Below are 24411 nucleotides of genomic sequence, written 5' to 3' on the forward strand. Positions count from 1 at the left end.
TTACCTTGCTTCGACGGACTGCCCTCTGCAGATGTTGATGAGCCTCGTCCCAGACTCTCTCGCTCTCCCGGAACCAGTGATCCACTGCGGGGACATCAGATGGTTCGCCATCCCAGGGAAAGAGCGGTGGTTGGAAGCCCAGGACGCACTGGAATGGCGTGAGTCCGGTGGAGGGTTGCCGCAGTGAATTTTGGGCATATTCTGCCCAGCCCAAATACTGGCTCCAGGAGTTCTGGTGACCACTGCAGAAGGTCCTCAGGAACCGTCCCACCTCCTGAATCTTCCTCTCTGTCTGCCCGTTGGTTTGGGGATGATATCCAGAAGAGAGGCTGACGGCCACACCTAGGAGCTTGAAGAAGGCTTTCCATAGACGTGAGATGAACTGTGGACCTCTGTCCGACACAATATCTTCTGGAATACCAAATGACCTGAAGACTTGATTAAAGATATTGTCGGCAGTTTCAAAGGCTGTGGGAAGACCTTTCAGAGGGATTAGTTTGACAAACTTTGAGAATCTATCTACTATGACTAGAATACAGGTATTACCTTCTGACGAAGGGAGGTCAGTGATAAAGTCCACTCCTAGGTGTGACCAGGGACGGTTCGGAATCGGCAAGGGATGGAGCTTTCCAGCGGGTAGATGACGTGGGCTCTTGGATTGGGCACAGTCCTTACAGCCCTGAACATATTGCCTCACATCCCTTGCCATGTTTGGCCACCAGAATCGTTGGGATACTAGCGAGAGAGTATTGTTGATCCCTGGATGTCCAGTGCCTAGCGAGGTATGTAAGGAGTGGATCAGATCTACCCGGTGTTCAGGTGGTATGAACTGCCGATGAGGAGGGCATCCCGGCGGAGCAGGGGCTTCCGGAGTGGCAACGACTGGAGGAGCGTTCCAGGTGATCGGACAAATGGAGATGTGTTCGGGAAGAATCTTCGTTGGGAGTTCTTCATGATCGTGATGCTCGTGTAAACGAGAGAGAGCGTCTGCTCTTAGATTCTTGGGTCCTGGACGATAGGAAATGGAGAAATCAAAACGTGAGAAGAAAAGTGACCATCTGGCTTGACGTGGACATAGTCTCTTGGCCTCTTTGATGTATTGGAGGTTTTTGTGATCTGTGATCACCTGGAACGGATGTTTGGCTCCCTCCAACCAGTGACGCCACTCCTCCAAGGCTAGCTTGATTGCTAGAAGCTCCCTGTCTCCTATGCTGTAATTCTGCTCCGCCGGGCTCAACTTCCGAGAGAAATAGGCACAGGGATGCAGTCGGGGCGGTGTATCATGATGTTGAGATAATACTGCCCCGACGCCGGTGGTGGATGCGTCCACTTCCACCACGAAAGGAAGATTTGGGTCAGGATGAGTCAGGAGTGGGGCCCTTGTGAACTCCTTCTTAAGAATGCGGAAGGCTGCGGCTGCTTCTTTGGTCCACTCCAGTCCTTTGGGTTTACCCTTGAGGAGATTAGTGAGAGGTGATGTAATCCTGCTGTAGTCCTTGATAAACCGTCTATAAAAGTTAGCAAACCCAAGAAACCTCTGGAGCTCCTTAATGGAAGTGGGTTCTGACCAGGATAGAACAGCCTCAATTTTCTTCCCATCCATACGTATACCGGTTTGGTCAATGATGTATCCCAAGAAATGAATCGACTTCTGGTGGAATGAGCATTTCTCCGCTTTGAGGTAGAGGTGATGTTCTCTCAATGTGTGTAGGACCTCCGCAACGTGTTGGCGATGTTCGGCCTCACTCCGGGAGTAAATGAGGATGTCATCTATGTACACTATTACACAGTGGTGAAGAAACTCCCGGAGGACTTCATGAATGAAGTTTTGGAATACGGAGGGGGCGTTGACCAGACCGTAAGGCATGACCTCATATTCATAGTGGCCAGTAGGGGTCACGAATGCTGTCTTCCATTGGTCCCCCTCACGTATTCTTATCAGATTATACGCGCTGCGGAGGTCCAATTTAGTGAAGACTTTAGCTTCTCGGAGCTGTTCCAAAGCGGCTGGTACCAGAGGAAGGGGATATCGGTATTTTACTGTACCGTTATTTAGGACCCTGTAGTCGATGCATGGACGCAGCCCTCCGTCCTTCTTGGCCACAAAGAAGAAGCTTGAGGCGGCTGGTGATTTTGAGTGACGTATGTACCCCTGACTCAGAGCCTCCCTTATGTAATCTTCCATTGCCTGATTCTCTGGAAGCGAGAGCGGGTAGATCCTACCTCTTGGCAACTGGGCATCTGGAACTAGGTCGATCGCGCAGTCCCATGGCCGATGCGGCGGTAGCTGGGAAGCTCTCTTGGGGCAGAAGACATCATGAAAGGAGCTGTACTCCTTAGGAATGTGGATAGACTGCTTCTCAGGAGGGCTCTCGACCGATGTTGCAAACAAAGAAATGGGGTTCCGACCTTGAAGAGGGAGATTTGGAAAACAGGCAGGTGTACATCCAGATCCCCATTTCTTTATCTCTCCTGTGCCCCAAGAGATGATGGGATCGTGCTTCACCAGCCACGGGCGCCCTAGAATGATGTCCATATTTGCACCCTCCAGAACCAGAAATTGAATCCTCTCTTGATGTAACAACCCCACTTGAAGAAGGATGTCTTCGCATTGTCGATGGATACGGGTCGAAGATCGAGTGCACTGGGTTATCGGTTGTATCTGGTATATATGCGAGGACGCCTCAGTACGGAGGTGGAGTTGACGACAGAGGGATTGGGAGATGAAGTTCCCTGCTGACCCGGAGTCGATGAGGGCTGTGACAAGGAGAGAAATAGAGGCAGTAGTTATTTGTACGGTGGTAGTAAGTGGTTTACATTGTTCAATATTCGTACTGAATACACTCACTGAAGTCCGAATGGGACGAAGGGGACACTCCATACGGGTGTGTCCACTGACACCGCAGTATAGACACAGACCCCGGGTCAGCCTCCTCTGTCGTTCCGCTGATGTCAGTCTTCCAGACTCTATTATCATGGGTTCTGGTTCTGGAGAGGCTGTTGACTCAGGCGATTGGAGGAGTGCAGACGAGGGGGTGATGGTGTCCTGTTGATAGGAACGGAGACGATCGGAACATCGGAGAGAATGTTGGATGAATCTCTCCAGACCCATTGTATCATCTAATGTGGCCAGTTGGATTCGGAGAGTGGGTTCCAAGCCGAGCCGGTACGTGGTCAACAACGATCTCTCATTCCATCCACTTGCAGCTGCTAGAGTGCGAAACCGGAGAGCATATTCCTGTGTAGATAGAGTACCTTGCTTTAGATGATACAGCTGCTCTCCAGCGGCTACTTCCCCATCAGAACGTCCAAACACCTCTTTGAAATACTCCGTGAAGGTAGTGATGGAATTCATGACCGGCCCGGCTTGGTTCCAGATCGTCTCAGCCCATTTAAGTGCAGGTCCAGAGAGTAGAGATACGATGTAGGCGATCTTCGACTTATCTGTGGGATATAGAGAAGGTTGCATTTCGAATATGAGGGAACATTGTAACAGAAAACCATTGCACTCCCCCGCTCCGCCTGAGTAGGGCGCTGGTCGGGCCATGGGACTGGAAGGAAGGGCCGAAGAAGAAACTGTGGAGGCGGAAGTGCTCGGTGCTGGTGGTGCGTTGGAAAGTGGAGCTGGTGGCTGTAGAATCCGCTTCAACTGGTCCACCAGCTCTTGAAGGTGATCGGGGGTGCTCATGTTGTCGTCGTTATGGGTCCGGGCTTCTGTTATGAAGCGGACAGGAGACAGAGGTAAGGAAACGTTAGGGTGTTTATTAAATGACAACAAGGAGCACATGAAGGATAGCCAGGAGGATCAGGAATGATGTTGGGGTCTTTTCCTCCGTGGCTGGGTAACAGGAATACACGAGGATGGACAGCACACACCAGATACAGCTGACAGAGGATGACACAGACTTGGAAGGACTGGAAGACAGGACGATTCGGGAGGACCAGGAAGACTAGGAGGAATACAAAGAGAACAGGTAAGTAAATCGTTTGTTTTAGCTGAGGATGACTACGCTGAGTGGTCGCTCAGTTGTCCGCTTTCGTCGAGACGAGCCCGGACAATGAGCGACTGGAGTGCTGTGCTTTTATCTGGTGCTCGTGAATGTGATGCAGCTGTGTGCTCATTAGAAGTCAGGTGATGGTGATCTTCGTGAGTGGGGGTCGTGAGAGCCTGACCAATCCATGACAATATAAGAATGAATCTATTCCAATATTCCATTTGATTCTGGAATAATGCAGTGACTCTTTCTAGGTTTATTTGGTCAAGACTTTACCATATTATTGCAACAAGGTGCCTTAAGTAAGGTTTATTTATAAATTAATTTCGAGAGGATCACGTGCTTATGATTGCTTGTGGCTGGTACCATATTATTCAATTTATGATTCACCAATCAGACGATTCCTAAGCCACTATAGATACCCTAGGTTCCAAATAACAGCCATCTTCGTTTTGAAGAATCCCCCCATCCATCCCTACACCTCCTTTCCTAGATGGGTGCCATGGTGGCCCAGTGGTTAGCAATGCTGCCTCAGAGCAAGAACGTCACTGGTTCTTGTCCTTACCAAGCCAGCCGACATTTCTGTGCAGAGTTTACACATTTTCCCCGTGCTTGCGTGGGTTTCCCCTGGGTTCCCCGGTTTCCTCCCACCGTCCAAAAACATGCAACTTAAGTTAATTGACTAATCCAAATCGGCAACATAGACATGCACCTAGTAAGTAGTTATCTCTAAGAGCAATCACTATCTGTTCATTAGCTACTACAGCAGGGGAGTTCTCGAGATCTACCTGAGCTCAAACTGCCCTCTCGCCCTGCAAACGGGAGGGAACCCCGGGCTCGAGGATCTTATGTGCTCAGGGCTCTCTCCCGGGACAACATGCCAAACAAGCTTTATAATCAATCCTCAGCTGAGTGTGAACTCTTGAAAGTACAACTGAAAGAACTGCATATCATGACACACCTAGAACACTGTAAAAATGCAGGATTCCACACAATTTCTTTATGTTGTCCCAACAGAAATTGGGAATTAAAGAGGATTTAACATAAAAAATTAAGTTGGCCCAATAAAACCCTTAACTCATATTAAATAAGTAGTTTGAACAAGCAGCAAAGATAATTTTTGAGTGAAGATGGAAAAGACATTATAAGCACAGTCTAAGCTCAGATAGTTCAAAATTAAACAAAGATCACCTCAAGGCATGTCTTGAAACTGATCTGAATTGGTATATATTAAACCACAATGTTTGCAAGAGTTTTGCAATGCATTTATTATACAACCAAATCCCCCGCATTGTTTTTGCTAGCATATATCATATCACTCAATCACTACTCTATAGTAGACTTCACAACACCTTTTCTGATTTGATACTGCTTGTCATAACTTTGAAATTAAGTTGTCATAACTTCTCCACAAGATTTACTATGACAGAGCAGAGTGCACAAAGGGTTAACAGAGAGTTTTTGAAAGTTTGAATCTCCTCCCCCCAAACAACACCCCCTGGAATGGTCTGCCCCACTCGTTCACATGACACGTGTGTGTATGTATGTATGTTTGTGAGTGAGAGAGTGAGTAAAGCATAGTGTGTGTGTTTTCTTTTTGCCATATAAAGGGGCAAACGTGCTTCGAGACGAGGTTGTGTGCTATATAGTCTATGATCTGCCTGCATACCTCTCTTTCTTTCTGTCTTTCTTTCTTCTATACCCTCGGGACTATAAGGAGCTCTGCATACCTGACCTTTCACATCCACGGTTGGAGGAAAATTAACCCCTAATACAATTTTTTTTTGCACTGCTGATTTTCAAGATCTGTTCAGTTGCTGGCAAACATGGAAGGACTGAATGATGTTCATGACGACGGATCCTTCATGTTCACATCAGAGTCTGTGGGAGAAGGGCATCCAGGTGATTTTCAATCATGCATTTTTTACGTTAACTTCTCTAAAATTTGGTAGTGTGTGCCATTTACAACAGTTCCACCGTTTAATAACTCTGTACCTATATTTACTTGCATTAAGAAAAGCCTAAAGACACTGTTAGACTAATTTACCTCTCTCGACAAGTCATTGGAGCATACTGAAGTGGTAAGCTGGTTAAGCAATGGGTCATGTAGAAGTAAGCTGGTTATTGTGGTTTAGCAACAGTTCAATAGGGTTCATTCACATTTTGACGAACAATACTTCCACAGTACCATGTGCTCAGCTGGTATTTCATTGAGTGAAAGCGTAGTAGACAAAAATAGTCAGTTAGGGGTCATGACTTTTAAAGAAGGTGTTAAATGACAATGTTTCATTGGGAGGCTTTTCTCAGGTACATATTTACTATTCAATTTATTTCATGATGAACTTACTGATAATAACAAGTTATTTGATTATGACACTGGCCCATTGCCATCTAGTGAGTCAAGTGGCGTAGTTGTATGCCAACAAATTTTGCTTCAGTAGGTTTTTTTCTGCCTCATGTGGGAACTTGCCAGACTGTGCATTTCTTATCAACCATATTGCGGTTCTCTCATGTCATGCTACAAGGCCAAAGTGCTGCACTTCTGAAATGCCAAGTCAATATGATGTACATGTTGGTTTTCACAATACATTTTTTCAAAGCTGCTTTACAGCGAAACTTAATAACTCTTAATGACTTATAATAACTCTAAGTGGATAATCCAGTCTGGTTTCCTCCTAGACAAATTTTGCAACACTGCAAACTAACATGTCTGGTTCACTCGGAAAAAAAAATGTTGAGTTTCACTAATCATCTCTGATCAGTGCATATTTCAACAGATCAATCAATAAGTGTGTATGTGAAAGTCCAAGAAAATCTATTCTGAAATAGTCCAGACTAAAGTGATCTGACTTGTTTGTTTCATATTATTACCTGAGACGTTACTTTTGACATTGTAGTTTCTGATGTAACTCATCTAAACAGTTGCCTCAGCTAGCAGGCCAAATATAGAGTGAGTGAATGATTCTGAAAGGACAGGACCACTGGCATTGTCCTCCAGCTGCTCATCTGTGGATTGGCTTTGTTGAGTTTCCTGTGTCAGATTTAGTGAGTCTTCACTATAGGGGAGGCATTGAAACTCTTAAACTTAACTGAATCATACACTTTAACCTTAATCAGTCCTTACATAACTTTGTTTTATAATAGTGTGCTTTTGTTTACAGATAAAATCTGTGACCAAATCAGTGATGCAGTTCTTGACGCACACTTAAAGCAGGACCCAGATGCTAAAGTGGCATGTGGTGAGTGAACAGTCTAATCGCAAACAAAATAAACACGTTAAGGTTTTTTTCTGTATAAACGTGACGTTGATATATTTGAAAGTCCACAGTCCAGCAGTTGGTCAATCTTCACTCGGTTATCGAGTGACCATTTTTAGCATTTTCTATCAGTAAAGTTTAACAGCATTCAAATGAATAACATCTCCATTTCCAAATTCAGTCTAGCAATGGGTTACACAGTGATCATTTCTTTTTATCGTTGGTCCTTTGGCTAATTATTGTTGTTCTAATCATCAGAGACTGTCTGCAAGACTGGTATGGTACTTCTTTGTGGTGAGATCACATCTCGGGCCAATGTGGACTACCAGAAGATTGTGCGAGACACCATTAAACATATTGGTTATGACAACTCTGAAAAAGGTCAGGATCGATACATATTTTGTTTTTCGATGCACCATCCATTAAATCTATCAACCAATTTTTCCCCTTTTTACTCTTTTATCTTCCCTGTTTAGGTTTCGACTATAAAACTTGCAATGTGCTGGTAGCTCTCGAGCAGCAGTCTCCTGATATAGCTCAGGGTGTCCATGTTGACAGGCATGAGGAAGATATTGGAGCTGGAGATCAGGTCTGTACACAAAGGAACTTAAAATGTTCAAACAGGTTATTTGTGATCAACCTGTTCATATTGGATTTCCGTTGTGTTTTAGGGGCTCATGTTTGGCTATGCCACTGATGAGACAGAAGAGTGCATGCCACTCACCATTGTCCTTGCTCACAAACTCAATTCAAAAATGGCTGAGCTGCGGCGGGACGGCACCATCCCATGGCTTCGCCCGGACTCAAAGACTCAGGTCAGCAGTATAAGAGTGAAATCAAAATCAAAACATGATGTTTAGAAGAAAAAAATGTTTAAGCTATTCCTACACATTTGATTGTGAGTATTAAGCCACAGTGTGCAGGTTCAGAGCCCCTGACTGACATTGACCAAGCTATCTTATCAGCCGACTGTTCATTGAACCAGTACATTGGCCAATAGGTGTGACGACTATTGAGCAAGACAGTGACCATGAGGCGGTCTTTTAATGCTTGTAAAAAAATGACCCCAAGCGTGACATCCAGGGCCCCTGGCCCTCACTTTTTTCACAGTGGGACCGAGGACACGGCTGTGCACCCGTCAATCTCAAGAGTATGCCAGCAACTCAAGCTGGGCAGCTCTCAGGAAGCTGAAACCCCAGATCTATTTTAGAGTTCTGATATTTTCAGACCATACAGCAGGAAATGTCTTCACAATCCCCATGGTGTACACACAGATTGAAACATTGACTGCAGATGTGGCCTAATAGTTAGTGATTTGGACTTGTAACCTGAAGGTTGCAAGTTTGATCCCCAGTCCTGACAGCTGTGGTGCCCCTGAGTAAGTCACCTAACCCCTAGTTGCTCCCTGAAGGAGTGAGCAATAGCAAAGCAATAGCTGCCCACTTCTCCAGGTGTATGCTCATCTGTGTGCATGTGCTTTCATTTCTCACTCAAAATGTGTGTGTGCAATTAGATGGGTTCTGATAATTTTAATATATTTAAAACAATACTTGACAAAGGCTCACTTCACTTCAGATGTGTTCCTCTGCATGTTTTCCACAACTCCAGGTCACTGTGCACTACAAACAGGAGAATGGTGCTGTGATTCCTTTGCGTGTCCACACAGTTGTCATCTCCGTCCAACATGATGACAACATTTCACTGGAGGAGCAGCAGCGTATTCTGAAGGAGAAGGTCATCAAAGCTGTTGTGCCAGCCAAATATCTTGATGATAAGACAGTCTATCATCTTCAGCCCAGTGGACGCTTTGTCATTGGAGGACCTCAGGTAAGCTCATTCTCTCTATAAACCACATGGACAATTACATGTAAACAAGAACAGTGTAGAGGCAACCAAACCAAGGAGTGGGCAATTTTAGCTCCATTTCTAATCAAAATCACCTGCCTGTAATTTTCACTTAATCCTGAAGTAATCCTTAATCCTGCATCCGAAATCCCCTACTACTCAGTAGGTACTGCATTTGAATTTAAAGTACTACTCGACTGTTAGAAAAGTACGTTCTATACAGTATGAATGCGAGTAAGATGAATGGAATTTGGATGTACTACATCCGCCATTTTGTCATCATCACATGACCTACCCACATCAGTTGCGCTTCACTCCCATTCACAAATTCTCTCGCAGTGTATAGTGGACTATTTGAGGGAGCAGCCATTTCTAATGATGTCTGAAATTGTAATGTTCTATCTCACGTGCCCTCAATCCCAAGTATACAACCCATGTAGACTCAACCGCTAGAAAATACAAATTCAGTTCAGTGAATTTGGGTGTTCCAATAACTTCCATGGCAATGTCCATTCATGATATTTCCCCAGTATTAAGTATTCCACAGTCAACTCTTTATGATATTATAACAAAGTGGAAGCAATTTTAGAACAGCATGGCCAGTGCATGATAGGCTGCCAAATTTCTTCAGATTCAATAGCTAGAGACCTCCAAACAGAGCATGTCCTTCAGATTAGCTCAGGAATAGTCCATAGAGAGCTTCATGAAATGGGTTTCCACGGCCAAGCAGCTGCATCCAAGCCTTGCATAACCAAGTACAATGAAAAGTGTCAGATGCAGTCCACTAAACACACTCCTATACACTCCATATTTGACCTATATATTAGGATATGCATGTACAGGCAGATGTCCCAAAACTTTTGACAATGGTCATTTTTGACCAGTATAAGTTCAGATCAATGAGCTATTATCAGCTACAATCAATAAGTTCAACAAATAAACACAAAAACAATCATACTGTAATTGGAAGAGAACATAATGTGACGTTCATAAGCAAATTTTTTGTAGGCCAGTAATTTTTGACTAGCAACACCAGAAAAAAAGTGTGACTTTTTGCCATTTTGTACTAATTTCCTGTTTAAACATTAAAACACAATAGTGGGATGAACAGTGCAGTTTATTTACTTGCTCACTTTACTTCGGCTTATTCCCCGCTTTATCAGGGGTCACCACAGCGTCAAATACTCTGGCGTATGTTTTACAGGCAAATCCCTTCCTGCCGCAACTCAGCACTGAGAAAAGAACCCTTAGTGCTGGGAAACACATACACACACAATCTCACATTCACACATTCACTATGGTCAATTTAGTTTATCCAAATAACCTATACTGAATGCCTTTGGAGTGTGGGGGAAACCAGAGCACCTGGAGAAATCCCAGGCAAGACACAGAGAAAAAAAAAGCAAACTGCACACAGAAAGGCCTCCTGGTCCAGCAGGGACTTGAAATAGTCACCGTCTTGCTGTGAGGCAACCTTGCTAACCACTCAGTCAATTTATTTTGACTGAATTTATTCATATTGACACCATTATCCTAAAAAAAAGTCATACTTTATTTTGATGGTCTTTTTGTAGAATTTAAGTTACATTTCATCTACAACTCAACTAATTCTCATTAGATTATAAGTAGACTGTTGGGGTTAGGGTTGGGGTTAGAGTTAGTGTAAGTTGACATGTACTTGAAAAGTTTCTTATAGTCAGTTAATGTCTGTTAAAGGAGCAGTATCAACAGATATTAAGCAGACAGTCTACTAATACTCAAATTGACCATCAAAATAAAGTGTTACCTAACATTTTTTTTCTTCATTTTAAAAATGAGATGCATGTGCTCAGATCAATGAGGCTTATAAAGCAGAAATACAAAACATGTCCTAATTAAAAGAACACAAATTGACGAAGAGATTGAATCCAATATTTTCTGGTAGCATAACCAGAGATTTAGAAGGTCTTTTGTAGACACAGAAAGACCACGAAAAAGGTGGGAAATATTTGCTCATAAAAATAACATAAAATTATATAGCTTAAACAATAAAATGCTAGTTTTAATTAAACCCATTTGCCGGTAACTGACTAATAATTCTTGATTATTGTCTAAAAAGAATTTGATTAGCTTGTTCAGGTGTGTTAACTGTGTTGAAACTGTACCCTGTAGGACTGTGGACCTCAACCCGCGGTCACACTGCACTTTTCGCCTCATAGACTTCCATTCATGCACAAGCTAAGGCTACAGACCGGAAACGCAAGGTTGTGCGACAAGTTTCGCAGTTCGCTGGGCTGCAATGTTCAAGCTTGGTGAACTCTGACCTGCAAAATCACATCACGTGATCGCGTGAGACCAATTGAACATGACCTCTTTGTACAGAAAATTTAAATATAAACCAATCACTCTCTTTATTTAATATCTTTGTTTAATCCTGCATCTTTTCGCAGTGACTACGACAGGATTTTGCATGCTCAAACTCTAGTGTGACTGTGGCATCAGGGAACAGATTTGGGAACTAGGGCAGGGAGTTTGCAATATTAATTAAGTCATCCTTTTAACATTTAACAGAATTAATCATTCATTTTACTTGTGCATAGTCATTGGAAGTTCGATAAAGTTTCTTTTGGACGTTTCACTCCAGTTTTTTTATGCCACTGTCTAATTACATCACCTAAACATATTTATCAGCTGGTTGGAAATATTTAACTCAGAAGTGCATTGATTTCAATTTACCAGTATCACTATTGATTTAAAGAGTAAAATAATCTCTTTTTTTCCAGGGAGATGCTGGTGTTACGGGAAGGAAGATTATTGTGGACACATATGGTGGATGGGGAGCTCATGGTGGTGGCGCTTTCTCTGGAAAGGACTACACTAAGGTGGATCGTTCTGCTGCCTATGCTGCACGCTGGGTAGCCAAGTCTCTGGTGAAGTCCAAACTGTGCAGAAGAGTGCTGGTTCAGGTCAGACAAAAGTTACTATGAGGCATTGACTTGTGTCTAGACAAAAATGCTGACCCAAGCAACACACCAAATTATTGTCCAATTTTATCTGACTTGGTTAAACTGGAATTGGTTTCTGGTAAGGGTCATGAATAATATATTTGCTGTGTAGGTGTCTTACGCCATTGGAGTCGCCCACCCACTCTCAATCTCCCTCTTCACCTACGGCTCATCGGAAAAAACAGAGAAGGAGTTGCTACATATTGTCAACAAGAACTTTGACCTCCGACCAGGTGTCATTGTTAGGTAATCAATTAATAAGATAATATGTTCTTTTTATGTTCTTCAAATTCAGGAAAATGTTTTTGTTTGTTGATGACCAATCAGGGACATGTGATGTCACATCACTGATTAATATAAAACCGAAAACTTAAAAAGGATGAAAAAAAAAACTCCAATCAATGATTAAGATGTTAAAAGTGCAAAATAAAACCAACTTTCGTATTAAGTAAAAATGAAGAATTATGGTTCCTTTGATTCAATATAAATCCCCAATAATAATAATAACATTAGTAGTTTAGACATTCACTCACACAATCTAAAAATAAATAAAAAAATAAAAATTTGAGTACATTGTAGGCTACTTTTATAATATGGTTTTATAATATGAATTGTTTAATCTGATAACATGACACATTATTAAGTGATAACATAATATAAATAATAATGATAAAATTAAACAATACTCTTAACAATACCCAATATATCCTCCAGGGGGAGTTCCACTACCATCAATGTAGTCTTACTGTAACTAACTAACGGTACTACATTGATTTAAGCGTCTTGTGTTTTAAATGAATTCAATTCCATATGCAATCATTGTATATTCATGTAATTACTACATGCGCATAGATTAGTCGCAGAGTTTACTAAACTATGTGCATTTTGGTTCAGGAATCAGGCTGTAAGGTGAAAACTAACAAACTCACTTTCCCCTGACAGGGATCTGAACCTCAAGAGGCCATTCTACCAGAACACCGCCTGCTATGGTCATTTCGGGAGGTCAGAGTTCCCCTGGGAGATGGCCAAAACCCTCAAGGTTTAAAGCGAGAAGTTGCGAGCCCTACCTTCACTCATTCAGCCACTTCAGTGCTCCTCCACCCCTTTGTTCTCTTCTCGCATACACAATATAATAAATTAGATGGATATACTGTAAATTTCATGATTAAGAAATTGAATTCAATCTTTTGTTTAGAAACCTGCACGATCCCTCAAAACAGTGCGTCACCACGTCAACACGCATGACGAGCGATCATTCCTTAAAGCAGAAGCGCGTCATTTTTCTTTAATTCTCGTTGTCCTATGCTAGATAAGCATATAGAGACAGTTTTAATGTAGGCCTAATGATTTTATAATTTACTTACCTTAAATAAAGGCAAAGTATTGTGACTACGTGGGGACTTAAAAAAAAAAACTGTCACAGCAGCTACACTGGTTGAACTTGGCGCGAGTTTTTGGCGGGTTTTTTAATCAACGCTAGATGGAGCAGGCCTAATGGTATTCGGGGAAAGCGCAGAAATAATTAGCAATATTTTGGGTGACACTGGCGGCTCAGAGACACATTTCAGCTTTTAAAACACAGTTTACTATGCCTATAGGCGACTTTATAATTTGTGAGTGTGTTTTGAGGAGACATACACATGATATTGCGGACCACTGAAGCTTTAGGTTTTATAGGTTCTATCTGAGAACCATATTCCTCTCATCATATACTTACAGTCTTAAAAGGTCTAATTTGTGTGCCTATTTCTTGCACAAACATTACTTGTTTATGCCTTGTTTTGACTGTATCATCTCATTAATGTTGGATAATGAAAGAGGTATGTTATTATGAGAATATTGTTGTGTACATACAGATCCTGTTCTGTTCTTATATTAATTGTCACCACTGGAGAGTGAGCATGTGTGTATGTGTGAATGTACTTTGGTTTTGAACAAAGCCAGATTTAGTTGCGCACCATTTCATGTGGGCATGGAAGCCACCGTGTAATTGCATTTGTTGACTTCTGTAGGTTAAACATCGGTATTAATCCTTCAAAAACACTGTAAACCATCCTATACTTCTTGCAGATTTTCAACTTTTGTCTTTAAGACTGAATTTAAGATCTGACGTGTAAATAATTGTGAATAATTAAAGTGTGGAAAATTCTTTATATTTGTCAGCTGTCAGTATGGATGTCTTTAGACACAAAATAACGACTCATTTATTGGTTGATACGACAATCAAACTGTTAAATTGCACATTACAATGAATTTAAAAAACATGTAGGCTATCAGATTTTGTAACAGGTCACCAATAGTTAAGAAACACCTGATGAGTCAAAGAAGAATAAGCAAATTCAATGTATTTGAGTAAACTCAAAGTCCATGGTGAGTAGCAGGAGCTGTGTGACAAGTCAACATGACTTGACTTAAGCAAAGTTCAGTGCACACGGAGTGATGAGTTTGATTCTGCTTTATTTCCATACATTTTAAGGCAAATTTACAGCACAATCAAACACATCCTGCCAAACAAATACATTTCTCCAATCATTGATTCTGTCTTTGGTTGAAACAAAGGCACATGAAGGTATTTTTGCTTTCTGGTATGACATTAAAGGCTGATGTGAGTCTTGTTGAATGTCAGCAGGTTTGCAGCAGGTTTACAGCTATTGACTGTCAAGAGCCCAGGTTTAAGCAAACTAGTAGATAATACATGGAGGAACACCAGTCTAGGCAAAAGGTGACAGGGAAAATGGACTCAACGGACTGTATTTCAAAGAAATACTTAAAATGACAAATCTCTAATGTTCTAACCACCTTCACATTGGCGTATTTTTTCCCTATTGAACAAAAAATGACAATGAAAGCAAGCATTTAAGAATGCACTGGCTTGTTAATTTTAAAATCCAGTTCATTGTAACTATAGGCCAGATTTACAGAACATGGATAATTAGGGTTTAGGGTTAGGGTTTAATTAGGAGAGTGGAACTCCATTAAAGCACCAATGGGAGTAGATCTTTTGGCACAAAAATTAAAAACACAAAAGCAGCAACTCATTTCCATAATGACTAACAAAAAGCAATTCACTTAAACCACTTAATTTTAATAACCATTTTAGCAGCCACTGACTTCTGCAGCATTTTTTCTACTATGGATATCCAGTTTCCAACATTTTCCAAAATTTCTTTGGTGTTCAACAAGAACAACAAATTAAGCTCATTAAGGTTTGCAATCATTTCTAGGTGAGTAAATTGTGTAAATTTTTATTTTTATAGTGAACCATTTAGTTAAGACATTTTGGGGGGGTGTTAAATAATGCAAATGCAAGAAAACTGACTAAAATCCTTACTTCACATTTCACAATTCATTTATTTACTCCAAAAAATGCATCTGAAAAGGAAACTCCAGCAAATGTGATGAAGTCTTTAATACAAAAGTATCATTTCTTCACTATTGCTTTTATTTTATTCCTTTAGTAAATGTAGACTATAGGGTTTTTTATGTCAAAAATGGTTTGCTTTCATTTATCCGGCCAAAGTCTTTAACAATAAGCACCAAAAACACACACACGTTTGCTGTAGTGCAGGAAGTGTTACGTTCTATTTCTTTTGAATCCTTGTTTTAAAAGAGGAAACAACAAAACTGAATTATTTAGAGAAAAATCACAATTTATTCTGCAGTGCTTAAATCTAAAAGCAATGGAAATTAGATTTGATAAATTCAGCCAACGGAAAGGTTCATCTGTATTTTATCCACTACAATTGTAGAACTGCCCAGTGCACAATTGAGCTGCCCAATTATATGAAACATCTTTACATTTCTCCATTTTATATCCACAGGGGAAAAAATATCATTTAGTTTTGAAACAACATGAGGGTAAACGGTGATTTGTTTTTATCTTTAGATAAACTGTTTCTTCAAGCAATATTAGGAATATTTTAGAGGCACATTAAAGATTGGTTTAAATGAGAAAAAAAACAAACTATGTTTTTTTTCTCAAGATATTATTTAAGTTACTTTAAGAAGATATGACTTAATGTATAAGTTCACCCGAAAATTCTAATTCTGTTGTTAATTAGTCAACCTTGTATCATTCCAGTCCCCAGAGACCTTCGGTTATCTTTGGAACACAAATTAAGTAATTTTAGATGAGATTAGACAGCTCTCTTCTCCAAAGACAGCAAGGGTCCAGACATGTTCAAAGACCAGAAAAGCAACCAAAAACATTGTTAAAACATTTTACGTCATTTCAGAGGTTCAAATGTAAACATATGAATCTCCGTGAACAATTTTGTGCACCAAAAGGGAAGTTTCACAAACTAATTTTAAGAGGAGCATGATTGATCATGGTCGGTCCCTTATCCGTAATTATTAGCAAGCCAATCGGATCATTCCGAACTCAACATAAATATCCCATCTAACTTTACCATTAAATAAACCAATAGGAACAGTAAACAAGTACTTTAGTACTGAGCTTTTACCGCGTGGGTATGCGCTGGTGTGGTTGGCGGCCTATTCCTCTAGGGCTGCCCTTGATATTCAAGGAAAATTAGGGAAGCTCTCGAGAACGACCTGATCTCGTACCCTCTTACATGCTCATCGCTTATCTCCGAGCTCAGTGTTTTCTCCCGGGACAGCATGCCAAATCTGCTAACTTTTGACAAAATTTTGACAATGTTAGGAATATTTTAGAGGCACATTAAAGATTGGTTTAAATGAGAAAAAAACAAACTATGTTTTTTTTTTCTCAAGATAATATTTAAAATCCTTTAAGAAGATTTGACGTAATGTATAAGTTTACCCGAAAATTCTAATTCTGTTGTTAATTAGTCAACCTTGTATCATTCCATGTCCCCTGAGACCTAAGACTAAGTGTGAACCCTTGAAAACAATTTTGACAATGTTCTTTGTTCCATTTCTGGACCATTGCATTCTATGGGGATGAGTGGGCTCTCGAATTTCATCTAAAATATCTCAATTTGTGTTACAAAGAATAATGAATATTTCTTGAAACATCTCTTGAGATTGAAACAACACAAGTGTGTGTAACTAATATCAGATTTTTCATTTTTGGTTGAACCCTTTAAGTGTGGTGGATTAACACAGTCATGAGCATAGAAATAAGTTTTATGAAAGCAAGAAACAGATCTTCCTGAGCACAGATAATGGAAGATATTTTCAGGACAGCACAGGTAGCATTAGACGGTGATAAGCATCAATATGGCTCTTATCCTGACAAATGAAATGACTAAACTCCCGTGATAATGATTGAAAAACAATTCGATTGTTTTGCTATGTTGGTAGTATGAAAACATATGACCGCTGTAAACCAAGCTTCATCTGTTATTTTCAAAACAAACAAAAACAGTTATGAACTAGCAGTCCTGCTGCATGTCATTTTGTCTGCAAAAAACAGTCCACAAAGACCTTTTGTGTGAACGCATAAACTAGCCACTCTCTAAGAGGGCAGCTATCATTGCTACGCTTCCTTGTAACCAACTCAAACACAACACATGACAGTTCCTGCATTGACAGAAGGAGGGAACAATCACAAAGACCTCAGCACAAACTAACCCTCTTCTTAGTTACATTTGGTCACAATGTACAGCAATACTCATTGCCTCTAACATGACTTCTGGAATGTCACCAATTACTGGCGACTTAACGTGATAATAAGCTTATACGCCTGTTTCACGAGAGGTTTTTGCTGATCTCGTTCAGCTTTGCTCTTTACAATGCATATGAAAATATACATGCCTTGTATATTCAAGGCAGTTTTCAGATTTAGACTGTTGACGTATATGTCTATTAAATAGCTGTATTTGGTTTTTGGTATAAGGCACAATGGTAATGACAATCTCTTGAACAAGAGGTTTCAGACAGCATATGGTGATTAAGGCAAAATGAAACACTTTGATCAGTTAACAGACGGACAGACAAAGCATTATATGATTAAACCATATCTACCTTTGGACAAAACAAACAAACAAAAATACAAAGGCACAGAAAACAGCATTTTTGGATTCATTGTCTTGAATGGTCTGGAATTGGCACTATAACATTTGTTAAGGCACCATGTTAGAATGCTTTAGTGTTGGGGTTTTGTTAAGCAACTGATGTAGCGTTCCTCTGGTTTCACCAGAAAGTTTAGCCAACTAGTAGTTCTTAATTTATCCACTTCGAAATCCCATGAGTTCTATGAGACACTCCAAAACATCCAGGCGATGACTTTTGTTTTTCCCAGCATGGAAGATGTTAGATTCAAAAGGTCCCCAGAGAGTGTAGAAGTCTCTCCAAAATGTGCAAAATCAGAGCTGGATTCTTTGGCAAAGGTAAACCAGTTTCTGTTACTTTCCCTCTGCGGTTGAAGTGTTTTTCTTCTAGTGTTGAAAGAGCTCGGGGTTATAATATGGACAGACTCTCTGGTTGGTGCTGATTGGCTCCACTTAGAGACTCCATTTTGTGGTCTCGGCTTACGGAGGGTAGAGATTGTCCTCGGGCCAGCACCATCATGGTGTCACTAGATATCCCGGCGAATTCAAAAGCGAATGTGCCATAGAACAGCATAATAATGACACAGAAGACCCACTCGAATATGGCTGAAGCATGTTGCAGGATAAAACTCTCCTGGACAAAAAACACCCCACCTGAGGAAAGTTTCGTCAAGGAATTATAATGAACACTGTAAAATCATGCTCAGGCCTGTTTTTATTACAGGAAGAACATGCAGAAACTCTGAGAAAGAAAAGCATAATGAGGAAATTCAAACATCCTGGGAATGTGTGAGATGATCACATGAGCTGACCACATGGCAAAATAACAGATTAAAGCAGCTAAATTATTATTAAGCTATGTTAATCATTTATTTATTTGATGTTATAACTGACTTCGACTGTCGATTAAAATTACGTCAGGCAATCAAGAAACACAAATTTAATTACTAAATGAATTATTTATATGTTAATATTATTTTTAATAAGAAAAAACTAAGATTCCATGTGAAAGTGCTTAGTTATGAATGTAATTTTAAATAAAACATCTTATTGTAACATCAATGGAGTAAACATGTTGAATTATTTTACTTTGCAGGTTTGCAATTAGGTTATAACTGCATTTTTACAAAAAAATGTAGAATCAGTGTATAATATTTGAAATAATTGACATTTATCATTATAGTTGGCAGGCATCATGGTGGCGCAGTGGTTAGCACAATCGCCTCAAAGAAAGATGGTCGCTGCTTGCATAAAACATATGCTGGGTCGGTTGGCGGTTCATTCCGCTGTGGCGACTCCAGATTAATAAAGGGACTAACCTGAAAAGAAAATGAATGAATGAATGAATGAATTATAGTTAGCAGACACAAAAAGTTAACTTTGATATTGGTTTTGGTGCTCTGAGAAACGGAAGAATATGAGAGAATATATGATTTTGCTGTAAAGAAAATAAACACATATAATTACACAGATTTTTCTTTCCTTAAAAATGTTAGCACTTTTTCTAAGCACTAATAATGAAGATCAATCATAAAGCCTAATTACAATATTTAGGTGTCTCGCACACGACTCGCAAGAAAACACAACAAATTGTGGGCATACTTTATTTATTAATTTCCTCGATTCCTTACTAAAGCATGAGCAAAATGTCATAATTCATTTCATTGCTTTACTAAATCTTGCCGTTTTTCAAGGGCAATGGTCTCAACCTCAATTGCTAAAGGGCAGCAGCTCTGCACAGTTTAGCTCCAACCACCTCCAACTCACACCTGCTTAATAGTCTTGAGTAGTCTTGAACACCTTGATTAGTTGGATCAGCTGTGTTTGATTAGGGTTAGAGCAAAACGGTGCAGAGCTGTGGGCCTCCAGGAATCAAGTTTCAGACCTATGTTCTAGGCCAATCATGCATGCAAAATATGAAATTAATTTATTGACAGTGTACTTTACTATACAAGATTTAGTAATAGAATTTAGAAATGAATTTTCAAAATCGTGTACATGACTTACTTAAAATGAGGGAACAAAGTAAGAAATTGCATGCCTGCTCTAGTAGGACCTGAATTCATAAATTGTGCCAACTATCCATTTTTTTTTTATATTGTGGTTTTGTATATTGTTAATTTCTTAAGTGGTAATTAGGTGTTCAAGCATGCAGTATTTGTATTTGTTAAGGCCCGTGTGCACGAGACGTTTTTTGCTCGCGTTTTCCGTCGACGTTTAACGCCTCGTGACTAAATAAAGGGCGCCAATGTGATTGTGCAAACCAACGTGCAAAACGGCAAACGCAAAAGCGTCATTTTAAAAAAAACACCCCATGCTCGTTTTTTTGTTTTGACGCATCACGTCAAAACCTTCTCCACCAATCAGATTGGTACTTTTGTTCACATGCATGGAGCTGCTGAGGTTACAGTAAACAGCACTTTGAGGCGCTCAAGCGCAAAACTGTCAATGCGACCGCACATTGAAGAAGATGCCCAGAGGCGATACGAACGTGGAGCTGCTTATTGAACTGGTGAACAATAATCATCATAATAATCATTCTTCATCGCTAGAGCCGGAGTTGCAGCTTGAATCATCCATAACAACAAGCGTGGTCTTCTTCTTCTGTTACAAGCGAGTGTCTGAAGCTTAAAGTTGTGTAGCGCCATCTAACGTCAAGGAGTGATTTTGCATACTCTTCTGCTCGACGCCAGTGTAAAAATCTCTTCGGTTTGAATCTGGAAAAACGTCTCGTAAAACGCTGGCAATAAACGCAAACGAAAAGCGTCCCGGTGTGTACGAGTCTTTAGGATTTTTATTTATTTATTTTTTTTTTCTTCAGTCGTAATGAGTAATGGTCAGACTAAACCGTAAGAGACTTGAAACTTGGGCAGATGGTCCGTATGGTTAACCGCTACTCAGATACCATGACTTGTCTAAATCGGACAGTAGGTGGCGCTATAACGCTTATAAACGCAGAGCTAATAACTACTAAACCGCTAGTCGTAGACTTAAAAACTTTACATATTTGGAATCCTTGGCTAATAACAATTCATATGCCAACTGTCCATCTACGTTGCACTGTTTTTCTGCTACATCACGATTTGTCCGAAACCTACTTTTGCAAACTAGTCCTAGGTTTTTTGCCTGATCGGAACCAAACCAGTTTAGAAATATTTTGAATTGTTATTTATATATATTATTGAAATTTAGATTTTCAGGCGAAATAGTACACAAAAAAGTTCCATGCTAAATGCTAATTGTAGCTATGACTTTTGAACGGAATGAGATATCATCACCAAAGTTGGTACACTTATGTATATGGTCATTTTGAGGTCACCTTAAAAAACCTCCAGACTTTGGTAACATAGTGGCACGATAAAGAAAAAAACATAAACATGCACCTAACCTTACAACCTTTAGACTGATTGGCTTGAAATTTGGAATGCCGTGTCTTTGTCCAAGAAGGAATCGCAACATTGCTGTCATCGGCCAATGAAAAGCACCCAACAAACAAGGTTAACGATGACCGATTTGAACGAAACTTGGTGGGCATATTTGACTCATGGCTCTAGAGCTCTGTACAAATTTTGAAATAAATTGGCCACTAGGGGGCGATTTTGAGGATGTAATTGATTGTGTATTACACAAAATACATATCATATGATAGGCCTGCTCATACTGAACACTTTGACACTAAAATTATTGACACTAAAATCATTTAAAACCTGTCACTCAAACAGTTCATTAAAGATTCATCAATATATGAAAAACCTACTTTTGTGAACTAGTCCCTGGCTTTTTGATCAGTCGCCATGAAACCAGTGTTGTAGTAATCTCTGGACTGCCTAGATCAGTGGTGCTCAACCCTGTTCCTGGAGATCGACCTTCCTGCAAAGTTCTGCTCCAACCCTGATTAAACACACCTGAAGCAATTAATTAGGACCTGAACAGCACTTGATAATTACAGGCAGGTGTGTTTGATATTGCAACTGAAATCTGCAGGAAGGTCGATCTCCAGGAACAGGGTTGGTCACGCCTGGCCTAGATTAATAATTATTGAAAAAAAGTTGAACTTTCTACTTTTTAAATATAACTGAGAATGTTACTTCCCCTAAATATTTTTTGCATGCTTCAATAATATTGTTATTTTTAAGTATCTTGGGCACTTTATTACCAATTATTAATAAATTGTTACATTTATAAAGGACTTTTCTGCACAAAGACTTTTACAGATAAGGGGGTGGCTTGCATCTCCTAAACTTTAATTGTATAGTGACAATCTAACACTGTGACAGCCCTAATCTTATTTTATTGGCAGCTCTAATATAACTACACAACATACATAGCTAAATAAAACGAGAATGACTAATAGCGTAAAAGGATACTAAGCACCAAGGCTACGAAGGCCAGCAGGGTCATGAAGAGGCGCAAATGACCCATGTTATATTCTCCCTGAGTCTTGGCCAGGCGGTAGGTCAGCGCAGACTGCAAGCACACAAACAGCATACTGGTGGGAAAGGCCACTCCTGCTCCAACATAGTGGAGAACTTTAGCGTAATCCACCTGTGGAAACACAATGACAGAAAAATATACTTTAAGAACAGATCACCAATTAACGCTATAGATAGAATTTAGGGATAGTTCCTCTATACAGTCAGTTTACTTAAAGGTGATAATAATAATCAGTTTCTTGTACCTTTAGCTTTACGCCACAGATATTCATTTGGTTTTTCCTGTATAGTATATTCCCCTTGATAGTTCCTTTATAGAGTCAATTTACTTAAATACCCAATGACCTTCCATGTAGTGTGTAACACAGCTCTAAGTGAAGTGAAATATCCAGCTAAGGCTTAAATTTGAAATTACACAGTGTTTAAAACTATTGAATTATCTATAAAGAGTCGACTCAAAGTAGTTTGAATTAATCGTTGCGGTAACGAGTCTTTAGCCGTGCCGGTGTGATGTCGTTACGGAACCTGGCAAATATGAAACCCCCAGTCCCGCCCACAAACACTGTAACAGATCTCGGTTGAATCAAGTCGCATAGATGCTATGCTCTGCAGTGTGAGTGAAAGTTAGTGTTATTTTCCCTACCCAAAGATGTGAAGAGGCTGTGAAGTGTCAGTGGTTGAAGTTTATTTTTGCAAAAATACCTCAGCATTATAATCCAGCCTTGTGCTGTGTTCCCGTCATTTTTCTGATGAGTGCTTCAGCAATCTACACTCTTACAACGGGGGATTCGTCAGCCGTTTGTTAAAGGAAGGATCAGAAAAGATTATTGATGTATGGGACTTTGTCAGAGCTTGCCAAGAACTTTACAGTACACAGTTCATGGATCAGTTCCTTCCTCAATTTCACAAGTGTAAGTAAGTGCGATTAAAATGGTTGCCTCCTTGTTTTCTCTAGCTTGCAGAATATGTATTTAATTGTGTTTTGTTACTTGTAACCGCTTGTACTGTATCTGGTAATCTGGTTAACTCTTTATATTCTCATATCGCATCTAAAACACACTAAAAACGTGATGCGTGCCACTTCGTTTACGAATTTAAGCGCGTTTGTGAGCTCGCGATCTTCTGCCATTTGTCATTGCTATAGCCACCATCAGCTGTTCCTACACTTGTGCAGCGGTCAAGTTTCAAAATAGTTCAGCTTTTGCCTCTGTGTGGATTAATACTGAATGTGTGTCACTGTTTTTACTTATGGTTAAGAATAGAGCAATAAGCTGGTGTTAATCTGCATTGCTTTAATGCACTCCTGTATTAGGCTCACACATACACTCTGCACTCTGACTACTTCAATATTGTTGATAAGCAGTAGTGGGCGTTTCTCTCCATCTCACGCTGAATGCAGTCAACCAATCACAATAGACTGGGTCATCGGACCAATCAGTGCAGATTAGCATTGTGTTAAAGAGGGGTTTAGGAACAAATGAATCGCTGAACGAATCATATGGGAGTCATTGGGATAATTAGGTAAAAATAAATGCATATTAATAAACAATGAAAGTGTTTTTTGACCTTGCATGCATATCAGCCTGTTGTTGGAGACCCCTAAAATCAAAATATGAAAATTTTTAATGTATAATAGGTGTTCTTTAAAGGTGATAATATTGATCAGTTTCTTGAACAAATATCTTTATGCCACAAGTATTCATTTGGTTTTCCCTGTACACTTTGTTTTCTCTTTACTCTCAGTGCGGGTAGTCATTAGCTATGTTTCCATTCAAAGATGTGAATTAAACAGCAAAATCTCATTAAAAAAACTGAAAATAAAGCACTGTTTCCATCTGATGAGTCAAAGAGGATAAAATCGTCACTTCCTGATGAACTGGTGTCAAATATCCAGAAGAAAAATTGAATTTGCTGTTGTAGGA

The 24411-nt window shown here is 40.0% G+C and overlaps 2 protein-coding genes across 3 annotated transcripts in view; one reads left to right on the forward strand and one right to left on the reverse strand.

Annotated features, from left to right (window-relative positions):
• The first annotated feature begins 5524 nt into the window (after nt 1–5524).
• Nucleotides 5525–14232, forward strand: mat1a (methionine adenosyltransferase I, alpha). Of its 2 annotated transcripts, XM_056470306.1 has the most exons (9): nt 5525–5897; nt 7157–7234; nt 7511–7633; nt 7729–7841; nt 7924–8067; nt 8861–9079; nt 11860–12042; nt 12194–12327; nt 13024–14232. In XM_056470306.1, exons 1-9 carry the CDS (start codon nt 5822–5824, stop codon nt 13124–13126), a joined length of 1173 nt encoding a protein of 390 aa, XP_056326281.1. In that variant the 5' UTR covers nt 5525–5821; the 3' UTR covers nt 13127–14232. The 2 variants fall into 2 exon arrangements, with proteins under 2 accessions (XP_056326281.1, XP_056326282.1); XM_056470307.1 differs by lacking the exon at nt 13024–14232 and having other exon boundaries at nt 12194–12331.
• Nucleotides 14233–14521: 289 nt separating this feature from the next.
• The window catches only part of zgc:154058 (Transmembrane protein 150A-like), an 86646-nt gene continuing 76756 nt past the window's right edge, over nt 14522–24411 (reverse strand). Inside the window, exons 6-7 of the mRNA XM_056470308.1 lie at nt 22424–22601; nt 14522–18710 (exon numbers count right to left, since the gene is read on the reverse strand). Coding sequence (XP_056326283.1) covers nt 18466–18710; nt 22424–22601 — 423 coding nt within the window. The 3' untranslated portion in view covers nt 14522–18465. The remainder of the gene's footprint in view (nt 18711–22423; nt 22602–24411) is intronic.

Source organism: Danio aesculapii, chromosome 13 (assembly GCF_903798145.1).
Source record: "Danio aesculapii chromosome 13, fDanAes4.1, whole genome shotgun sequence".
In the NCBI taxonomy this organism is placed as follows: Eukaryota; Metazoa; Chordata; class Actinopteri; order Cypriniformes; family Danionidae; genus Danio; species Danio aesculapii.